Source organism: Dermacentor variabilis, chromosome 8, assembly GCF_050947875.1.
Source record: "Dermacentor variabilis isolate Ectoservices chromosome 8, ASM5094787v1, whole genome shotgun sequence".
NCBI lineage: Eukaryota > Metazoa > Arthropoda > Arachnida > Ixodida > Ixodidae > Dermacentor > Dermacentor variabilis.
The window spans coordinates 25,356,259-25,377,752 of NC_134575.1; the positions used below are offsets into that span (position 1 = coordinate 25,356,259).

Consider the following 21,494-nt stretch of genomic DNA (forward strand, 5'->3'; position numbering starts at 1 on the left):
TCATTTACAGTTCTGTAGGGTTTCTCTTACGTGTCAAGACCGCGAGTTGATTACGAGGCACGCCCTGTAGTGGGGGTGGGGAGCTCCGGATTAATTTTGACCACCTGGGGTTCCTTTAACGTGCACCCTATGCGCGCTACGCGGGGCGGGGGATTTTTGTTTTATTTTATTTTTCCCCTCTCGTTTTGCTCTCGTCGCAATGCGGCCGGTGCGGCCGGAATTTGATCCCGCGACACCGAGCTCGGTCATATCAGCTTTATCCAACGAAAGCCACTACGCCACCTCGGCGGGTTGTGCATGTAGGCTGCCGAGAAAATCCCCTTCGTGCAGACGGCAGCACGGAACCAGTCGATCTGTTCATTCAGGATCATCGTGATTATCATAATCATCGTCGTTATTATTATTATTATTATTATTATTATTATTATTATTATTATTATTATTATTATTATTATTATTATTATTATTAGTCAGTGTGTGATGTCTTCACAACGCATTCACCTCCTGCATACCGAACCGGCTCGTAGCAACGAGTATCGTGGTACATTATCGTGGCGTGTATCGTCGCTTCGTGTATAGCACCGTCGTCGTATACGCAGACTCTCAATCTTCGGCGAGAGCAGCGTTATCTTAAAGGAAGGAGCGGACACCTCCCGTCGATGTGGGACAGGAAGCTATAGCGCTCCAAAGAGCACGCTGCAGCTATAGGAGGAAGAGAAAAAAAAATACAGCATCCCATGCTCCGTTCGATGCGATCCGGAAAGTTCTTGCAATCAACAACTGATCCGATAAGCGTCAGATTATGTAGCTCCGCGCGCGGTCTGGGGAAAGAAAAGATAAACATACATATCCGGCGAAGCAGCGAAAGCCGCGGTCACGGAAACACAGCAGGGAAGACTCAAGGTGCGAAACCGGCCTGATTCCATGCTGATATAACAAGCGCAAGAGTGGACACGGGACACTAGTAAGGCGACAAGGACAAACACTGACTATGCTACTGGCGTTTGCAACTGCATTAGCAAACCGTCCCTATAGCGTTTAATTTGCTTACCTGGGGTCTGTACGCTGGAGGCCGCCTTTAGGCGTTGGCGCGCTCTTGATTATTCGCGGCGACCATGTTGACTTGCGCGATTGTATCCGATTGTGATCAAGTGCGAGAGCTTACACAAGCACGGGGGGCCTTTTTGTGACAAACGCCAGTTGGTAGTCAGCGCTTGTCCTTGTCGCCTTACTGGTGTCCCGTGTCCACTTTTGCGCTGGTTATACATCAGCAGGGAAGACGCGGCGTCTCGCGACAATGTGATCGATCGATCGACCGACCGATCGATCGATTCCGGTGCTTGAATGGGAATCGCGCGCCAGCGCGCCTCCACGCACGGCACTACGTGCACTCTGGGTGCACTCTGGGTGCACACTGAGTACACGTTTACTTCCAAGTGCACACCTTTCGTAAACAAGGCGGTGTTGCTCGAAGGTTTTGCGTACGTGTTGACACCTTTGCGCCCACGGCTTGCGCGTTTTTGTTTGTTTTTCACGACGCCGAAGGCTGGGCCAAAAAGTCGCGACCTTCGTTTCTGCGTGCCGGCACCTTGCGACGCTCGAAGCTTGGCTGTATGTGGAGGGAAAGTCGGTATAGGAGGAATATTACTTCGATCTGTGTGTATAATAGAGGGCGTTATATAGCCTGTCCCGAATTCGTCACCAAACCCGCGGCCGCGCTAGCTTTTGCGCCCTCCGGTATTCCGCAAATGGTAAGAAGATCGCGGAAAACTAAAAAAAAAAGAAAAACTCTGATAGAGAGCTTTAACGTATGCGGGGTTACCGCCTTATCGGTATACCGGCCTCCACGACTGCGCTGAGTTTACTGGCGCCCCCGCCAGTTACCGCTCGATTGTGTTTCAAGGTATCGCTTTAACAGCTCAATGTCCCCCCCCCCCTCGGCGCATTCGGCTTCGTGATAGCAAACAAGACACTTTTATCCCGGTGAGAGCTAACTGTGCCACAAGGCGGTCCAAATTTGGTGGGAAAAAAGAAAACTGAAATCCGTGAGGTCACACTGACGTACCGACGCCGAATATTCGGATTTCGTTTCGACCGGCAATAATCGAGTTCTCCCGCCAAGTGAATGGACTGTAACATAGTTTTGAAAAAAAAATAGCTTACCGGTTTAAAAATGATTGTGTCGTTCTTCACACGTGTCCCCTTAAGGGGTGTCGTGTCACGGTTTACTCGCTACACACGCAGCGACCTTGCGTGAGCACAAGTGTGTCAGAGTTCTTGTGGGTGTGTGTGTTCCGGAAGTGAAGTTACAGTCTACCGTTGGTTGTACACATCTCGGAGGTGAAAGTATAGGGCAGGAAGGCGAGCGCAGTAATAACGAGCACGCACGCCATTCGACCCGGCGCGACGTATCGATTCGCACAGACTCCCTCACGCTACGTCACGGACTTGCGCAGCGCTTTCGTCGCCGGCAGAGGGCGTGAGTGACGTGCTGCGAACGCGCGGCTGCCACCCATGGGGAGGAAGAGGGGAGCGGGACTGCGGTGTGGCGGTGAGGAGGGAGGCGGATAGGAATCGGCAGTTTCGTCGACGTGGTCGTCACCGTGGTGCTTACGCGCGTGGTCTTTTTAAAGAATGGCGAGCTCGTGAGGTAGACGGCTTACTGCCTTTTCTTTTTTTACTTTGCCAAGTTTCCTCCTCCTCTTGTTCGATGGGACCGCCGATCACTACCACTAAAGCCCGTCTTAGTTAAGTTGCGTGCAGTTCATGGAGTGGGCCCCGGGAGTCGCCGCTTGCGGGAAAGTTTTTTTCTCTTCCAGTGTGTCGATGATGACGATTTTTCAATAGCGTGGCTTTTGAAACGGGCCGGCGGCAAATGGTCTCCTAGCCTGCTTGATGTGTAATCAAGGTTTTAACCACACCGTATCGCAGCCTAGCATTTTTCTCCTTCTTGATAGTTCCTTCATTAAAACCCATGTCCCTTGTATTGTACAATTTCCTATGCCTGTAACGACTCGGGCTCTAATAATCTGTACTCTGCCTTTTTTTCTTTATTTCTTCTTTCTTTTCCCCCGACAATACTATAAACACTCTTCCATTATCTTTCTTAGTTCTTGTCAAGAAAAATGGCGCCCACTAATGGGACAAAGCGATTTCTCCGTCGGTGCGTAGTTAGTACGCGGTAATGTTTAGAAGAAAAGGCGGGGCACACTGGACCCGACAAGAAAGGGACAGAGAAACAGTACGAAGCTTCACGCAAGTGAGTCCGAGTTGCTGTTGCTGCGCATTTAGTGACGCTCCCTTAGAGACAAACGTAAAACTTATTTTTTCTGCTCTTAGACGCCGCTCTTTCGTCACTCGACACCGTATACTACTGTGCGGCGGTTTCTCTCTCTCTCTCTCTCTCTCTCTCTCTCTCTCTCTCTCTCTCTCTTTTCGTTCGCGCCAAGTTTCCCCCAGACCTTCACCAACGAGGGCTGGCCTGTGCGTCGCCATATCGAGGCCCGGATTTGCTTTTGTGTTATGATGCGAGTTGCACGTGTTGAATGAAAGAATGGGCAGAGTGTGTCAAATCGGTGGATCAACAGATGGATGTATTAACAAGATGTCTCGTTTGGCGTGTTGGGTTCGTGATACAGAACAAGTTAAGACGAAAAAATAAAGCGGTGATGAAATAGAAAATGACATGGACAAGACAAGACGATCGTGCTGTTCCTTGTCGCGGATGTCTCCTCTTTAGCTCTTTTTATTTATTCGGATAAGTAGACAGATGTTCCCTTTGTGTCGGCGTATAGCGACGGGCGGGACCTTTCCTTCCGAGAGAAATCACTTGGCATCACAGACGGATTACTGGCATACAACAACAGGCCAGCTGACTTTCTCTTTTTTTTTTTTTACTCCCGTACATTCTCGCTAACTAGCAGGACCTGTTTAGCCTTTCGCCACACTGCACGCAATTGCGCGGCCCAGTACGGAGGGAACTATGTGCGTTGCCCCGGAAAGGGGCCATTTGGATGGTATGCAGGTGAGGGGGAGGAGGAGATACCTCTCCCTAGTCGCACGGACAGAACACTCATGCGGTCCTTTTTTTTTTTTTCACTTCCCCGCCACCAGCACCACCTGCCCGAGTGGTTGGCGCTCCCGTCTTTGTTGGCCCTCTCCCCGTGTCCTCTCTTGTTTGTCCCCCCCCCCCCCCCCCACCTCAGCCTGTTCCCCCAAGAGCAGCATCAGCAGCAGAGCCCAGAGTGGTGGTCTACGAGGCATACCTGCGTGCCGCAAGTCGACTCAACTGCCGCGGGGTCGTTCTTTCTCGCGGGTCCTTCTTCCTGTCGGGCAGGCTGCCTATAATATAAACGCCCCTCCCGTCTTCTTCGCCCCCTCCGTGAAGCCAGACCTCACACGCGCACACACGTCGCCGTAGTCGTAGTCGTCGAGTCCCCTCCCCCCCCCCCCCCACATTTTTTTTATCGGCCGCGCATTTCCGAGTCTCCACCGCGGCTTTCTCTGGTGCCATCTTCCCTCGGCACCACCTTGCCCTTGCCAGGCGCTCGCGTTCCTCCTTTCTGTGCATCTCTCTCTCTCTCTCTTGCTTCCTGTTCCGACGGCGATGGCGGGCTGCGACCCCGCTTTTCTTCACTCGAAGGAATTCGTGTAAGCAGAGGAGGGAACGTAAAAGAGAAGAACGCGGGGAAAGGAAGAAAGGTGCCCTGTTACGTGACTCCTGGCAGCGCCTCCCCCCCCCCCCCCTCCTTTCTGCGTTCAAGGCGACGGTGGTTCCCATTGAAGTAGGTTGGAGGACTTGAGTGAGCGAGTCTAGCCCAGGGAGGGCGTGGTCCGTCTCGACGACACCTGTCTGCCCGCACTCCGTCTTCTTCTCCCGTGCTCTCGCCGAAGCCACGGCCGCTTTGCGCTCGCTTCTTGTCGAACTCCTCAGGATACACGAGAGGTAGACGAATGGACATCGGAGTGGGGCCTGCCTGTATTTTCCGTGCTAAGGAATCCGAGAAAAATAAAGTGTGTTCTTTTTTTTTTTTTTTGTCCACTGTACGAGCTTGCACGAACTCGGTGAAGTCGGGTCGAGTCGACTTGTCGGCGCTTGTCGATGCATGAAAACGTGGTCGGGTCCGGCTGGCGTCAGTTCTGACCTGCGTTTCCGTACTGGAGCCGCTGTGCTGTGGCTCCTCAAGTTCGGACGTATTGCTGCGCCATATTTCCTTGTAGTGTTAGAAAAAAAAAAAAAAAGACGCGCGAAACTGTTTGGGGTCTGATGATGGTCTCGGAGGCCATTCCTTGCTGGTCAACGTGTCGAATGGCAGTGACGCAACCGCGATTTCTATTGGCACACGTTGTAGTCAAGGAGACGTGTGGTGTCATTCACGCGTCTCTTTCGAGGCGCCTCGCAACGCTCGCTTGAAAGGAACGCTGTCTCGCGTCATCTCGCAGCCTCGCGCGCACGTGCGCATTGGAAGATTTCCTCTTTCCTTCCCGCGCCCTCTGTGACGTCATTCAACAGCGCACGGGTCGATTACGCCCACACTTTTTCTTTTTTTACGTAACAGAGTTTTGCGCCTTGTCCCGTCTTCCGCCTTCTGTACCTGCATGGTTCAAATCTGGCGATTCGCGGGGAAGCCGAGTTTTTCTCTCTTCTGTGGGGTGTTTATACGTTTTCTTGCGATAACAGTGTTGCTGCACGGTAGCGTGCTTACGTGTGCTGCGTACACGTGCTCACACTGACGGACCATTCGTGACAGAACTCGAAACTGGGCTACAGCCACTAAACGTATAATCAACGGCTTTTTACACAAGCAAAGCCGCTGCTTGTGCGCCTGCTAATGACCATATTCGTGTTTGCTGTACGCGCAAATGTCGCCGAAACAAAGTCGCCCTTGGCCACGCTTAACTATAGCATCGTCATTGTGTGTGTATATCGAGTGGTGCATTAGAGAGTTTAGTCGTGACGGTAAATTTATTACCACTTGTTTGTTGCTTGCCCAACTACGACACGTTCCAAGCGTTTTTGTGTCGCGTGAGTTTTCTCATTGAAGGAAAACCACAAAAAAGGCGGCATTTTCACGATTGTGTTGCTGCCGACGCTCTACGTCAAATATGGCCGACCACTGGCAATGACGAATTCGCGAGCTGTCTGGTTAGACTCCACGCCACAATATAGCGCCGCTACCAGCGTTGCTGCGTGTTGCCAGCCGCGTCTCCGGTAACTGTAATACGTTTACCGACAAGCTAAAACTCTGTTGTTTGAGCAAGCGCTTGTTACGTGTCACGTGATCAACCTCGCTAACATGTGTCTTTCTCCCTCTCTTTTCCCCTTTGCAGTGCTGTGTGCCAAGAACCTGTGCAAGAAAGACTTCTTCCGTAAGTGTTTCCTCAAGTCTTGTTCCCTTGGTTATTAGGTCTCCAAACGCTTTCCCTTTCAGCTTGTCTGCGTCACAGCCGTGGTGTTAATCTCACCGAGGAGATCTTAGCAACGTGCGATAAAGTCTTCCAGACCACTTTCGTATAGGGCTTCCCCTGTGTGTGCGTGTCTGGTGGTGACGCTTCGGGAACCAGCTCGATCATTTCACCAAACGCCAGACTAAGCCAACTCCAGCGTCCCACCCAATTTGCCTCGCTGTGTCCCTTTTAACTGCTGACGCACCGTTACTGGTGAACGACCTTGTCACATTGCGAGTCATCGCCGAACTTGAGGCATCGGCCCCCAGGAGGAAGGTGAGGCTAAACTAAACCAGTGGCTAAACAAATGAACGAGGGTTGTTCCTCACTGCCCGTTTTCATAACTGCTGAAGCGCCGTCGCGCCGCATTAGCCAAGTCTGAATATCTTTAGGGTATCTGAATAAAAAAAGTCCTCGCTGAACTTGGAGCAGTATTAACCCCAGGAAGGCGGTATGTAATCTTCCGCCGGCGTGAAATCCCTCTTCCATCAAGCTGTGCCTATCCTTGAATGTAGTATAGCGAACGGGGACGCTGGAGGTCGGTGCATGTAGCCGGCTTCCGCGTTGCTGCGCCATGCGTAGGCGGCTCGGGTATGTAGTCACCCACGTTCTCGGGTACGCGGCTGTAGTTGACGCTGAATTGGCCGGCTGCCTATGTACGGCTGGTGTAACGTGGTAACTTGACGAGGGTTTTCTAAGTTTTAGAAACAGATTCTTCAAGCGAGTTTGCGTATACCCCAACTCCTGTGTACGTCTTTTGTGTTCTTTCGTACGTCCGGCCGACAGCGTCCCCTACCTTTGATCCCGTTTTCGCTGTTCCCGTTTTACTCGCCTTGCCCCCTTGGTCACGCATATACCGTGCCAAGGAAAGCATACGTTGGCTTGAAGAAGACAAGTCCACTTGTCGAAACGTTGGCTCCCGGCTTTACCTTTTTCTTGTTTTGCTCATCGTCATTAATTTCGTTCTCCCACCTTCCCCGTGTTTTCCAAAGATGGTTAGGTTAGACGGCCCCAACACACACGAGGTAATGCAAGGGATGGTGGATTAAACTTGTTTTGAACTGCCTAGCAACATTATCCACACACAATTAAATTATGGGGTTTTACGGGCCAAAACCACTTTCTGATTATGACATCCCGTTTTACTGTTCAAGGAGAAGCTTTGTTCCTGTGTAAATGTTTGGGAACGGAGAAATAACTTTGCTCGGCAACCACTGTACCGAATTAGACGAGGTTAATCCTACCAATTGCGAAGAGCAGACATTTTTTTTTGTCTAGGCCATTCATTCTACTTTTTAGGAAATACTAGACAAATGGCGGCTGGAATGCTGGTTGCTGTATGCATAGAGAACACACACAATCGGAAGACAATACTTTTTTAGGGCAGTAAATTTAATTTGAAGTTTGGTGGTTTGTTAACACCAACTACGAATCTTAAGAGGGCCTATAATAAAACACAACGGAAAAGTATGATCCACTACCCTTTTTCTAAAGGGGACATGCTCTTGTTATCCATCCATCTATCCATTCACACGACCCTGCATTTTCGAAACAAGAAGGAAAATGCGAGAAAACAACCTGAATTGTGTCGCTAACCACAGGAATACGTTTGCAGAGAACAGCAATCAATGTATCTTTATGTACTTTATTTGCATGTTTCTCTTTGAATGCAAGAGCACTTACATGTGCGCCAATTGTTCCGAGAATTTCTGCAGGGTTTTATGTTTTGTCTTCCTTTCAAGTGCGTTAACATTTTTCTAAGCTCATTTTACGAGAGTATCTATATGGACTTCATCTTGAGAGACTTTCTCCCTTTGAATGCTATAGCTCTTAATGAGCTCATTCTGTAACACGAGCATTCGCGTCGACTTCATCTGTGATGTCTGCTCCGTTTTAGATGCGAGAGCGCAAATACTGGCAAATATTTTGCTCCAGAGTACACCAAAACTGCTCTTAGCATGTTTAACTCCATTTTGGAGAGTCGTGGTACTGCCTACTCCCTGCCGGAGCAAGTTCACTCCTCTTATTACTCCCTCAAAAAGGAGTCGGCAGCATTCAAAATTACACTGCATCAGGGAGTGTAAAGAGTATCCATAATGGGAGTCAAATATAGGTGAATTGGTTACTCCCTCGAATAGGAGTCAACCCCGTACTCCATTTGTTTGAATTAAAATGCAGAAACATACGACGCTCGTCAATGCGGACAGCGTTAGATGGATTACATTGTTTCGTTTGCGTCGGTGTGCGTATACCGGGTGTCCAAGCTAACACGGAGAAGGTATGATTAAAATAAAAAAAGCGACATCATTTTTGAAGGATGAAACGAACTCTATGTTGTTAGCAGCATCACGAAGAAGCCTCCAGTAACTTGTCTTCTTATTGAGTCATTAGTACTTGTTTAATTAACTTTCAATTGTAAGTCGTGCCTACAGAGCACATTTGAAAAGACCATTTAGAGCTCGACCGGCTATCCTGCCTGAGATACGCGCTTATGCCCCCCCCCCCCCCCCACACAGATGAAATACGGGCTAATGGTCGACGTTGCCTGACGTCGGTTGTTTCGAATTGCCGCTCTTGAACCGCAAACCGATAAAAACGGATATTTCTGTTTCAATCGGAAACAAATTATTAAGGAAAGTTTCGGTTACATTTTCGCTCCAGTGAAAAATATCCTCTTTTTTGTTTTTTGTTCCGTTCCGACACACTGCATGGTCGCAAATAACTGAAAGTAGTCATACAAAAGGCACTAACAACACTAATAATAATAATAATAATAATAATAATAATAATAATAATAATAATAATAATGATAACTGCACAACAGGCAGCGCGTCGCAAACAACCGAATGTGAGGATTTCAATGTCCCTTACAAACCAAGCGTTGTATTGACATATTGTAGCCGTAAAGTTTGTCGTTTACTAATTACTCTGTTAATAAGAACAATACAGAAATGCCGGATACATCTTCAGGAGCTTGTTGTAGCTAGATCCGCACAAAAGACGTCTGTCTTTTTTTTTTCTCTTTAATTTTTCTCTGTTTGGTGTTATACGTGCAGCCTTTGGCTAAAGCACATAGGCTCATCCGCGCCTTGAGCATCTATGTCGTTCCTATATATGTGATCAGGTTCCCGTGGAGTATTGTTTAAAAAAAGAGCCTGTGTAGTCGCGTGGCGGTCGTAGGCAACGCGTGTATAGAGCCCGTATACTTTCGACAGAGATTCTGTACACTGTCGAGCGCCTCCGTACAACGAACGCCTCTATACAACGAACACCTCTATACAACGAAATGACCTCTATAACGAAGGAATAATTCCGTCCGGGTTCTATAGCGACAAGCTGTGCGGTGCGTGAGCTTAACAACGAAATGACTTGTATAACGAATGGTTTCGGAGCCCCCCCCCCCCCCCCCGGGCACTTCGTTGTAAAGGCGTCCGACTGTGCATACCTTGCGTCGCCGCACAGGAAGCAAACTATATGTATATATATATATATATATATATATATATATATATATATATATATATATATATATATATATATATATACGTGAACTCGCGCCGGTCCCGGACGCAACCCCTCCGCGGTGACTCGGCGACGTCGCGGTGCGTGCAACCGGGTGACACGGATTTCCATTATAGCGCGCCGTCGTATTAATTCGCCGCCCCTCGTCTCTCGTTGCGGAGCGATTCTGCGAAGGCTCAAGAACGGTCGAGGACTCGGAGAGGCGTAGTATAGTGGTGGTGCTCTGCGCCGACGCGGCGCCTCGTCGGGCGGGCGGCCGGGCATTTCGAACGACCGAGAGAGAGACTCGGGATTTTTTACTATTACGCCCTCCCGCCGACCTCGACCAGACGTGCGCGGCGGCCCTTCCGCGCTGAGGGAGGGCCGTCGGTCGCGTTTTGCCCGAAGGGAGGGGGGGAGATGCGTGCTTTAAAACGAAACCAACTAAATGTGTGCAGACGTATACTACATACTCCTCTTAACCGGCGCTACCTGTTCCGACCTGCCCGCGGGCCGGTAACTGTCCCTCGTTCACGTGATGCGAGTCGTTAAATATCGGTAAAAGCGATCCCGCTGCCGGTATACCGCTGCGGTTGTGCATTTTTTTTTTCTTTTGCGGGGTCTCGTCTGCTTCCCCTCGCCTGCTCTCTGGGACTACGTGCCTCGCTTGCAGGCCTGTCTGGACTCGTCGCTCCCGTCTGGCTGCAAAGGGCAGGTTTAGGTCTTGCGTTCGGTTCCTTTCGATTCCTCGTTCGTTAAAGCACGCCGGTGGGCTGTATATGCAGTCGGTTGGGTCTCGTGACGACGCAGCTAGTGCTGCAGCGTGACTGGACGGGGACGGATAGGAAATCGTAACATGCGCAGTGCTGTGTTGTGTGTGCGTGCGCGTGGGTCAACCGTCCTCGTCCAGTCGCTCGGCATGCGCGGTGTCACTTATCGCGAATGCTTAACTTGTACCGGCTCGGGTGTTGGTAATGCAGTGTTCCTCTTACTGCGAGAGGCAGTTGGAGAAGTTCGAAACTGGTCAGTCGCACGTGATTTCCGTTAGGCTAACGGATATCCTCGTTAGGCCTCCTCGGGTCCACCGTCGTCACCGCAGGGCGTGAGGAAAACGAAACTTTGCCGAGCCGGGTTTCGAACTCGGGTCCGTGCGGTAATGTGCGGCTGGCAGCTGTAGACGGCGAGAAAACACTTCATTATCGCGCACATTTCGGGCCTACTTCTTTTTTTAAGTATTTTATTTGTTTTTTTTTATTATTATTTTTTGCTCGCACAGGCAGTTGAAAGCTGTTGCCAACGTTCAGGCAATGCTGTGTCGGACGACGGAAGGTGTTGCGTGTACCGCAGTGAATAAGTTGTTGTGGAAGACATGATCGCGTTGCTGTTGCCGTTGAGTTGACATCAGGAGTAATGGTTGAGATCCGGCATTCGTTTTATTTTTCATTATTATTGTGGTTATTATCTTACCTCTTGTTGCACTCGCTGCAATGTCGCCGTGGCTACTGGGTTCTGCCGCTGAGCGCACGACTCCGCCGGTCAGCCATTCAGATAGCGGATCACGCCGACGTTCCTCAGCCGGCAGGAGAGAATCGGGTGACGTGGCGATTGCGACGGCGGTGAAACAGTTGAAACCCGGAGAACCGGGCTTCCGGTCGTTTGCCTCGAAACGCATGCGAATGTATATTATGCAAAGATCCTTTCTTCCTTGTTCCTTCCGCCCTCTCTCCTTACCGCCAGGTTCCCCTTCCTCCGTTAACTGCACGTTCTCTGCACACCGCCGTTCAGGTGTCGGTAGATGTGGCTGGACAGTTACAATGCAGCCAGCGGGAATTCTCGTTTTGAAATAAAACAACCGGTTACTGCCGTTACGATTCCGTCGATGCCATATGCTGGGACGTGTGTGGGGTACACGTCAGCAGCCGTACCCCTTAATCCTGGTCCTTTTTATGTCTCTTTCTCTCTCATTCGTCTTCTCCCGGTCTTGCGTTTATATGCCTCGCTCGTCTCCGTTTTCCGTTTTCGCTCGTCTCGTGGAGCCTGGCGAAAACGCGAAAACAAAGATCGCGGCTCTGGGCAGGCCCGGCAGTCGTGCCCTCCCCACCACCCTCCCCTCTGCGGGATCTCGCTTTTCCTCGCTTCTCACGAACCGCCGCGTCCGCGCCTGCTCCGTCAGGTCGGTCCTTGTTTTCCAGCCGCGGTTGTTGTCGTCTTTGCAGCTTGCGGCGGCGGATGCCCTCCGCCGCCGCTTTCGGGTTTAGTATGTAGCTTTCGGTTGCTTCGCGCGCTCCGCGAAGGTTGTGTCTATCGTTTGTGTGGCGGCGAAAAAGTTGGGCCAGAGAGGGAAGCGCGGATGACATGCCGCCGGAGGCGGCGGCGAGCGGCCGGACATTCCCGCGGTGCTCTGCTGCTGCTGCCGCCGCCGTTCCCCGTCGGAGATTTAATTTCCGTTTTGCGGACTCGCCACCCCTCTTGTGTCCAGTAGGCGCCCCATTCCCCCTCCCGCCATCTCTTGCGCTCTCTCGTTGAAGCCAGCACGACAGCTGCGCGCGGTGTCTCTATTGCGCCCGGTGATGGCCTGCAAATCCCCCTGGTGGGTCTCTCGTCCGAGCGCGCGCGCCGTTTTGTAATATTAGTTAATCTCGCGGGTTTCCGAATGTTGGGCGGTGTTGACGACAGCACGGAGCCTTTTTGTAAGCTCTGACGCGGAAGCCGCGTCAGCGGGCCGTGGAACACGGTCGTAAACTCTGGCTTAACAGAGCTTGCATTGTCGCACTCCGTCCCGCAGCTCCCGGTTGAGTCACTCGCCCGTGTCGTCTGCTCGCGAACTGCAAAGCAGCCTGCGTCGTCGCGTCCGTTCGTCTGTGGAAAGCACGAGTGTATCTTACTCCAGTGCAGGTTTCCGTCTGCTTGCTCGCATCGTTGCCGACCAGATTCTGGCTGTCCTCTCTCGAAGCCGCCTTCTTTGCCGTCTGTTCGTCGGGATTGAAACGGGAGACCCAGTATGGCGACCGTCAGGTGAAGACGGCGCGCAACAGCAAAGTAGCCGCGTACGCCCGGAATCGAAGCACACCCTGCGCTTCCGCTGCAAGCTCTGGCATTGCGAGAGAGGAGGGTGGCAGGTCTAAATACCGCTGTGGCCGCTGCTCCGTTCTGCCGGCTGCAGAGCCGTCCCCCCTCCCCCTGGCCGCGGTGTGGTGGTGGACAGGCTTGGGGCGTGCGTCCGATGACCTCCCCGCGTTCCGTGCCGGACGGATGACGTCACGCCCGGCCGCGGATTAAAAAGCGGCCCCCCGGCGGCGCGTCGTACTCGCCGGCCGGCTGCGTCTCCTAATGAGCGGAGCTAGCTAGCTGCGACAAGCTCCTTCGGCGCGCCCCGAGAATTTGTACATTTCCTTTTGCGCAGAAGGCGCGGCGGCGTCCGCCCGTCCGCCACATGGCGCCCGACGTCTTCTTTGTCGCTGGGGGGCTTCTTCGGAGCGCTTGTCGTTGTCATCGGAGCGATGACTCCACGAGTTGTTATTGTTTTTGTGCTGCTCCCCGCGAAGCGGTGAAATGGGTCGCGATCAAGTTCATTCCCATCGTGTGCACTGAACTCTCTCCTCCTCTCTCCTTCTTTCGCTTATTCAGCAAAGGGTGTCGCACTGCCATATGCATGCATGCCACGTGACCTGCGTTGTTGACGTTTCGGTGGGTAATATGGGGGTACAGCTGCACTACGGTGCCCATTGGGCACTGTGTATATAGTTTATTGCACTTTGTGTCGTCGCCTACCTCTCCCTTTCCCTTACCCCGGTGATAAGTAGCAGGCTATAGAGACACGCTCTTTCGACCAACCTCTCCATACCCCCCTTTCACTTCATTGAAACCTCCATACTCCTTGGATGAACTAAGCCGTCTGCGCCTCTCCCAGCTGCCGCAGAGCCTCCGTTGCCTATAGTCTCGGAGGCTTTAATGACACTTCTTTTGGCCTCAGGTGGACGCTCCTCCCCGAATCGCGCGTCGATCGGAGGTCATTGCGCTCGTTGGCTGCGGTACGCTAGCTTTGAATACGTGTGAAGGTTGACGGATACATTTTGCAAGCTATAGTGGACACTTGTTGGAGCTTGATGGACGCGTGCTTGAGTTTGTTGAATGGTTAGTAGATTCCTGTTAGAAGCTGTTACATACTTGATTGAGCAGCGTTTCGAGTTGCGCTTGTTGGTATAGTTCATCGTTACACGAAGACATTGCAGGAAACTGACGAACTCGTAAATACGCACAAAGAAATGTCTCGCACAGCTAGCGCTGTGCTTTTAACGAAATGTCTATTTTACCGGTCGACACGTTTCTATACCGATGACCACAGCAAATTAAGAAAAACCACGCATCGGCACTTAACCATTGGAGGTGCTCTCTAAAAACGACAGCTTTTTTTTTTTTTACGCAGTGCTATACAGAAGCACCACAGAAGTCCAAATTTGAATCCGTTTGTCAGTTCGACCATGCCATGTAGTCGTGCGTCGCAAAGCTGGCAGCAGCTCGGGGCTGCTAATTGGAACCTGTCGGTAGCTGCTTTATTTCTGATACAGCTGCGTAGTGGATCGGACCTGTTGGAAGCTTGTCAGATGTGTCGTCGGTGCAACCACTGTAGTTTTGATCGGATCGGCCTTTTGCGCACACACTTGTTTCGCGCGACGAGAGCACGCATCCCTGCATGATGCGCCGGGTCCGCGAGCCAAACTAGAGGCCAAACGCGCGCACGGGCCGTATCATGGGTTCGCTGGAGCGTGTCGTCGTGTTAACCCCCCCCCCCCCCAAATGAAGGAAAAGAAAGAAACCAGCTGTCGCTCGCCCATCTCACAGTTGCCGCTGCTCCTCTTGTGAGTCGTATTAGCGGCGTTCATAATAGGACCGGCTGTGCGGCCGGCAGTCATGCGGCAGGGATGTGTGTGTTGAGCTCGTGACAGCAGCTGCTGCTGCTGCTGCTATGTGGCGCAGTGACCCTCCGGGGCAGGGGAGGGGGGCTAGCGCCTCCGTGCTACCCAACTGGTCCTTGATCCCCCCTCAATCTCATCTCCGACACCTTTCTTTCCGGCCCTCTGGACGCGGTCCACCACTGCGACGACGCAGAAGGAGACGAACCGGAGAGCCAACTGGTCCAGATGCGCAGACAGGTCGTCCCGGCGCCGGCGCCGCTGTGTAGAAAGAAAGGCGGCCGCCAGTGTAAGAGAGAGAGAGAGAGAGAGATGACCCTTCGCCGGGTGAGCACAGCTGGCTTGTTATGATGCGGATGTGGCGACGGCGACTCCCGCAGATCGTCTCCTCCTAATTTGCGTGTCCGGGTTGCGCGGGTTTTCGCGAGCGCCGTCCGCGATGTTCCGCGCGCGCTCTCGAGTGAGCGGTCCGGTGTGCGAGAGTCGCCGGCGTGCCGCAACTTCTTGTTCTGCTGCTGCCAGGAGTTCCAATTGAAGTGAGGTCCTGCTTGTGGTCTGCGGACCTCTTTGTGAAGGTCACAAAGAGCACGTCCGATCTGGACACTCGCGAAAAAAAAGTTCACCGCGCACGTAGCGACTGTGTAGCCCGTTGACAGCGCGGAGGAGGAAGAGGGAAACGTGCGCACAGTCACCGCCTCTTCGCGGCCCAGCTGCTGCGGCTGGAGATCGAACCGGGGACGACGGACCGTATTGGGTCTTAATTCGGTGGTTGTTGGCGGGCTCGTGTAAACGACGCCGGGTTGGTTCGAACAGAGGTTTCGTCCGAGCCAATTGGTTGACGATTCCTGTGCTTTTAAAGCGCGCTTACTATGAAGCGTATACAAGCAGGGCGCGAAGGGGGGGGGGGGGGGCGCCACACGACACATATTATGGCGTCTTCGGGGTTTGGATGGGTTGCGTGGTCAGCTCGACCAGCACGCGTCGAGTTGCAGGTAACGACGCTTTTGTCCATCGGTATTCGTAGGTATGTATGTTCATGATATGTTCGTGGTACCTTCATGGTATGTTCGTGGTATGTAAACATGGGTATGTTCGGAATCAGCCGGAACTCTGTCCCTGGCGCGCATCATCGTGTGCGAGAACGATATTTCAGAGGAGGAATTTTCTTTCGGAGAAAAGCAAATCTTGCCAGCCTTCTTCATAAACTCGATCCCATGCACACAAATAGTGAAATGCTTCGTACAATATTACTGGGAACGAGGTCGCGGGTGCGATCCCCGGCCGCATGATTCCAATGGGGGCTGAATGCAAAAAAAGACAAAAAAGTTCGTGTATCGTGCGTTTGAGTGCGCGTTAAATATGACGACGATGCCTGCTTTTCGTATGTGTAGCGCAAGGGCCAGATATACGGCGTAAGAGCCCCAGGCCAGTGGTATCATTGCACGGTAAAGAACCCCATAGTACACACTGTCTCACCGGTCTATAATTGGTCTATAACTCTCACCCTTACACCCTTATTGAGTGTAATATGGGTGTAAGTCAGTCTGTAACTCGCATCCTTGCACTCGTAAGGGTGTAAACTATTTTACAGTGTAGTCGGAATTAATCGGACGCCTTCCTGTGCAACCCCCCCTCGTCGTCCACTGTGCAGTTTCGAGACATAATTAAGCCACACCGCGCGAAGACACATAACTTGTATGCGAGAGGGCAGAAAGGGACCAACCACGTGTTTTTTTCGTCCCTTTTGTTCTATTGTGCCCGAAGATCTCATTTCTCTCGCTGTCACTTTAAGTATGTCCAACCGGCTATAATAGCCCAAACCACCGCCCTGAAATTTCGGGACGTTAACGCGACACTAAAAAAGACGCGTAGTTATTTGAAGAGTAGCAGAAATTAACTACACACGGAGGAAGGAGACCGGACTATGCGCCTGTCTAGAGCCATGCTAAATCAGTTTTAATTTAGCCTTTTATATATATATATATATATATATATATATATATATATATATATATATATATATATATATATATATATATATAGTGTTCGAAACTCTGCATTACTTAGTTTCGCAGTGATCAAAAGATCGATTACCAGAACAGAAACAGGCCAAACGTCAATGCTCGTTTCTCTGAATATCACGTAGGACCCCCGCGTCGGTATACCTCAATGTGACGCTACGAATGTCAAAATATTTTCTCGTATTTAGAGCCTTGCGGCGCACAATGACAAGGGCAACACTTGTCTTCAGTCAGCGCATTGGACAGGCTGGCTAAGACTAGTATAGCCTCACTGGCTCCTGGCGATTTCTTTTTTTTTTTTCTGTGGTTTCATGCGCCACTTGAAACCTGAAAATGTAGTAGTGTGGACGAGGATTCGAACTTGGGACATTGAGTTTATAGAACCCCGAAATACAGAACGGGCTGCCAAAGGAAGGGGTGCAAGCACACACTCCGAGGTACGAAATTAGGAAATTCGCAGGCAATGAAGACGTGGTCAGCCTGCGCGAGACGGGGGTTAATCGGAGATCGCCGGGGAGAGGGCCCCTTCGTCCCGCAGCGGCCGTCAAAATAGGCTGATGACGGTAAACGCAACAACTTAACAGCTTTCGCATACAGTCCTCGAACCAGTTCCCTGCGACGCCGCCGGCACGCGTCTCTCGACTAAATCAGCGGCGGCTGCTGCGGGACCGTCCCGCGCAAGCCCAGACGTGTGTGCACTGCAATCGGGCGCGACCTCGGTGGAAAATCCCGCGCGACTTTGGGGCGCGCGTGTCCGGACGTGTGTGCGAGCAGAGTCAACGCCACCTAGACTAAGAAGGCCTGTGCACTCCTCCGTGACGTCACCAAACTCAGCCCGTACGCAGCCCTTCGCCATCGTTTAGCAGATGACTTTGCGGCCGCTTTCGCTACGCATAGCTTTCTTTCTGACGTGAAGGAAAACTTAGAAGTAGCTTTAATGAACATAAAAGAAGTCTAGGTGGCGTTGGCAGAGTGCGGGGCCCCCGCGAGCGAGGCGACTCGCGTGCCCAGCGACTGCTTGCATGCATGCCGGTCACGGTGCGCTGTGCGCGCTGGTTTTTACCGGATTGTGAAAGGCTAGAGAGATTTTTAAACTCGCACGCAGCCATTATGTGCAAGCACCACGGTGGGGTCACGCTCGTTGAGAGTGCACGACGACTTTTTTTGCTAGAAACCCGGGCACTTCGCGATAAACGGCCGCTATGCGGGGTACACGCAGCGCTTTACCACGTTACATGGGCCTGCCAAAAACCAAAGGTAGCGCCAGTACTCGAAACACCAGCACCGGAGCAGTGGGAAGCTGCGCTGTCCTGCTCGAAGCCTGAAGAACAGCTCAAGCTGACCGACAGAGCTAGCGAGATGGCCACAGGGGACCTGGACTGAGCGCTCCACCTTCGCCGGGATACCTCCTTTGCGAAAGTTTTTCATTCATTAATTCGCGCCGAACTTGAGAACACCGGCCGTCACCGGCGGCGCGGGAAAGATAGAGTACATTCTTATTTTGTTGTCGCCTTCCGGCCCTCTCCTTTGCCCGGGTGCGTGTGTGAAAAAAAAAGAATGCGCGGAACACATAAGAGCGCATGTACAGACACACACGAACGCGCACGCAAGCCACGAACACAACATGCATCCACGTGTATGCATACACACGAGCACTAAACAGCTATATAGTCACGCATGCGCACACTCTGCAGCGGATTCGGCCCTCCATTTACGCCAAGCGGAAACCAAGGTCACCTTAGCGCAGAAAGGCATTATTTAATCAATTAAAAAAAACTTACCAACAAAAACGAGAGCGCCACGCCTCCGTTCACCGTCGCCCGCACTCTGTCCTGGAGACACACACGGACAAGCTAGTGGTCATCGCAATGCGCGGCACGTTATGCAGCACATGTTGCCGCCACACACACACACACACACACACACACACACACACACACACACACACACACACACACACACACACACACACACACACACACACACACACACACACACACACACACACACACACACACACACACACTTTCTCTCTCCATTTTTGAAGCGCGTGCAGTGGCAAGCAGTGGGCAGTGGCCCTCAAATACAGTTGCCGGCACTGAAAAGCCATTCTCTTTAAGATATTACACCCTTGGAGGTGTAATGTTCCGCAGCAATTCGATCTTAAAAACTGTGCGCCGTCCAGGGTATCATTTGGTCAAGGAGAGTCGTTATCAATGTTGAGTGCGTTTCCTTTATTAACCGCCGCTGTCCGCGCTGTGCTCGCTTCCGTGTTCCATAGTGTTGCTGATAGAAAAAAAGGGAGACAGAGAAATACTTTTCTGATAGCCGGATATCTTAACCTATATCAAAATTCTGACACAGTACTACTCCCGACGGTTTGGGTGAAATGTTAAATAAGGATCATCGTTACCCCATGTATGTCCACTATAGGACGAAGGCCTCCCCACCGAAAATAATGGAACCCGCCGTGGTTGCTCAGTGGCTATGGTGTTGGGCTGCTGAGCACGAGGTCGCGGGATCGAATCCCGGCCACGGCGGCCGCATTTCGATGGGGGCAAAATGCGAAAACACCCGTGTGCTTAGATTTAGGTGCACGTTAAAGAACCCCAGGTGGTCAAAATTTCCGGAGTCCTCCACTACGGCGTGCCTCATAATCAGAAAGTGGTTTTGGCACGTAAAACCCCAATTATTATTATTATTATTAAAATAATGGAGGAAGTTGAAAGTACGACGGTCGATTATCGCGGCGACAAAATTGCATCCTGCAGTGTGTAATGTAGTGCGTAAAGTGTACACACGAGTGGGAGAGCTTTTCCTTGAGTGTGTATAATTATATCAGTGGTGTTGACATTTCCCTTGTCCAACGAACGTACCATACCCAGCGATTCATCTTTTTCGTGATCAGTCTGTTTTATATTCACCGAAGGACGAAGCGATCTCGAGTTATACCTCTCGCGCTATGGCAACGGCGTAATTACCCTATTTACGGCTACTGCAGGGGGAAGGCCTCCCAACTGATCTCCAGTTAGTACTCCTGTCTTACACCAGATGGCGACACCATTCTATGTCTGCGAGTTTTTTTTTTCATTTATATCACACCAACCTAATTCCCTGCCACCACCTACTGCACTTCCCTAATCCCGTGGCCATCCATTCTGCTATTCTTAACAGGCCATCGGCCTGCCATTTTTCGTTCTGGTCCCTAGCTTCTTTCCAAGCTTCTTTATTTGCCTACAAGTTCTTGTATACATGTTTTGCGTTCTTATGTGCACCAGGCGGTTGACTTCCCTTAACTTTTGGAGCACAATTCCTAAAACTTCCCTGTTGCCTTCATGCATTTGGATATATATATATATATATATATATATATATATATATATATATATATATATATATATATTTGTTTGTACATTTACAAAAAACGGTATACATGAGGCCACGAGGACGTCTGAAGGCCCAAGCGTGAAGACTATAGGCAAATCCATACACAACACATAAGTATAGAGCAGTTAAGCGACCCGAGCACCAAAATTTCCTCTAGAAACTTCTACAACCTGTCCTAACCGTTACACGACCTGCTAGCCGTCGTGGGTCTAGATTACACTGTAAAGGGCGCAAAGCGAACGTTTACTCCTCTAGGGAGTAGATAGTGCTTGGCAATGGAGCCAAATTGAAGAAGCAGGCGCAATTACTCCCCGCACAAAGGAGTTATTCCGGCGGCGGTTTTTTTAGGATGACGACCGTAAAAGCGCAGCGAGGGCTGAGCGTCTGTGAGTGGTGAATCGGTCCCACGCCGTGGAAGCGGATGTTGTGCCGGAAGTGGTAGTCCCAGGGAGCGACGGATGTTCCGACATTCGGTAAATGGGCGCCGCGTTTTCCACGCGTGGAAAGCTGGCTCTTCGTTTTGTTGGCCTTTTTTTGTTTCCTTTGAGTACATTTTGTGGGCATGGACTACCTAGAGTGACACGATGTTTTTCTCTTTTTTTCTCGAAGCACTTCCGTTGCGCGACCTTACAAAAAGAGCCCGCGCGCTGTAAGCGGCGCCGCGTGGTCTGTTTCAAGAGGGACGCGATGCAGTTGCGCGCTGAAGGCTTGGGCTTTCAGGTTGGAAGTAGGCGTCATGTTTTTTTTTTTCCTTTTCGTTGTCAGTGCACCGCATTTACTGGGAGATGATGGCGACGATGACGATGGTTCTCAACAAGGGCGCGCACCAATTCTCGTCATGCCGGCGTATAGTTTTTTTTCTTTCTCTTTCTTTTTTCGGGAGAGTCGTACATATAATCATCACCATTATACTAACATGTAGGTAGGAAAGAACTTGGAGGGAGCATTAAGCGACATAATCAAAGCCAAGTGAGTCGGCCGAACACGTGATCGTATCGCGTTAAGCTTTAGTGTCTTCCATCGCGGCTTGCCGCGCTCAGCGCACGCTCTTCTATTAAAGCTACTGTATAGGCTCCCTAAACAGAGCTATAAAGGGACTTTATAGGCTACCTTTAGGCACTAGCCTCCCTTTAGGCTCCCTTCAGGCTCTGTTTAGGGAGCCTTTACATTAGCTCTTGCTAGGGAGGGGGGCTTTAAGGGTGCCTCGATGTCAGCGTCGCCTAGC

The 21,494-nt window shown here is 51.2% G+C and overlaps 1 protein-coding gene across 1 annotated transcript in view; it reads left to right on the forward strand.

Moving 5' to 3' along the window:
- The window catches only part of Smurf (SMAD specific E3 ubiquitin protein ligase), a 111,721-nt gene that overhangs the window by 44,582 nt on the left and 45,645 nt on the right, over positions 1 to 21,494 (forward strand). Inside the window, exon 2 of the mRNA XM_075701475.1 lies at positions 6,331 to 6,369. Coding sequence (XP_075557590.1) covers positions 6,331 to 6,369 — 39 coding nt within the window. The remainder of the gene's footprint in view (positions 1 to 6,330; positions 6,370 to 21,494) is intronic.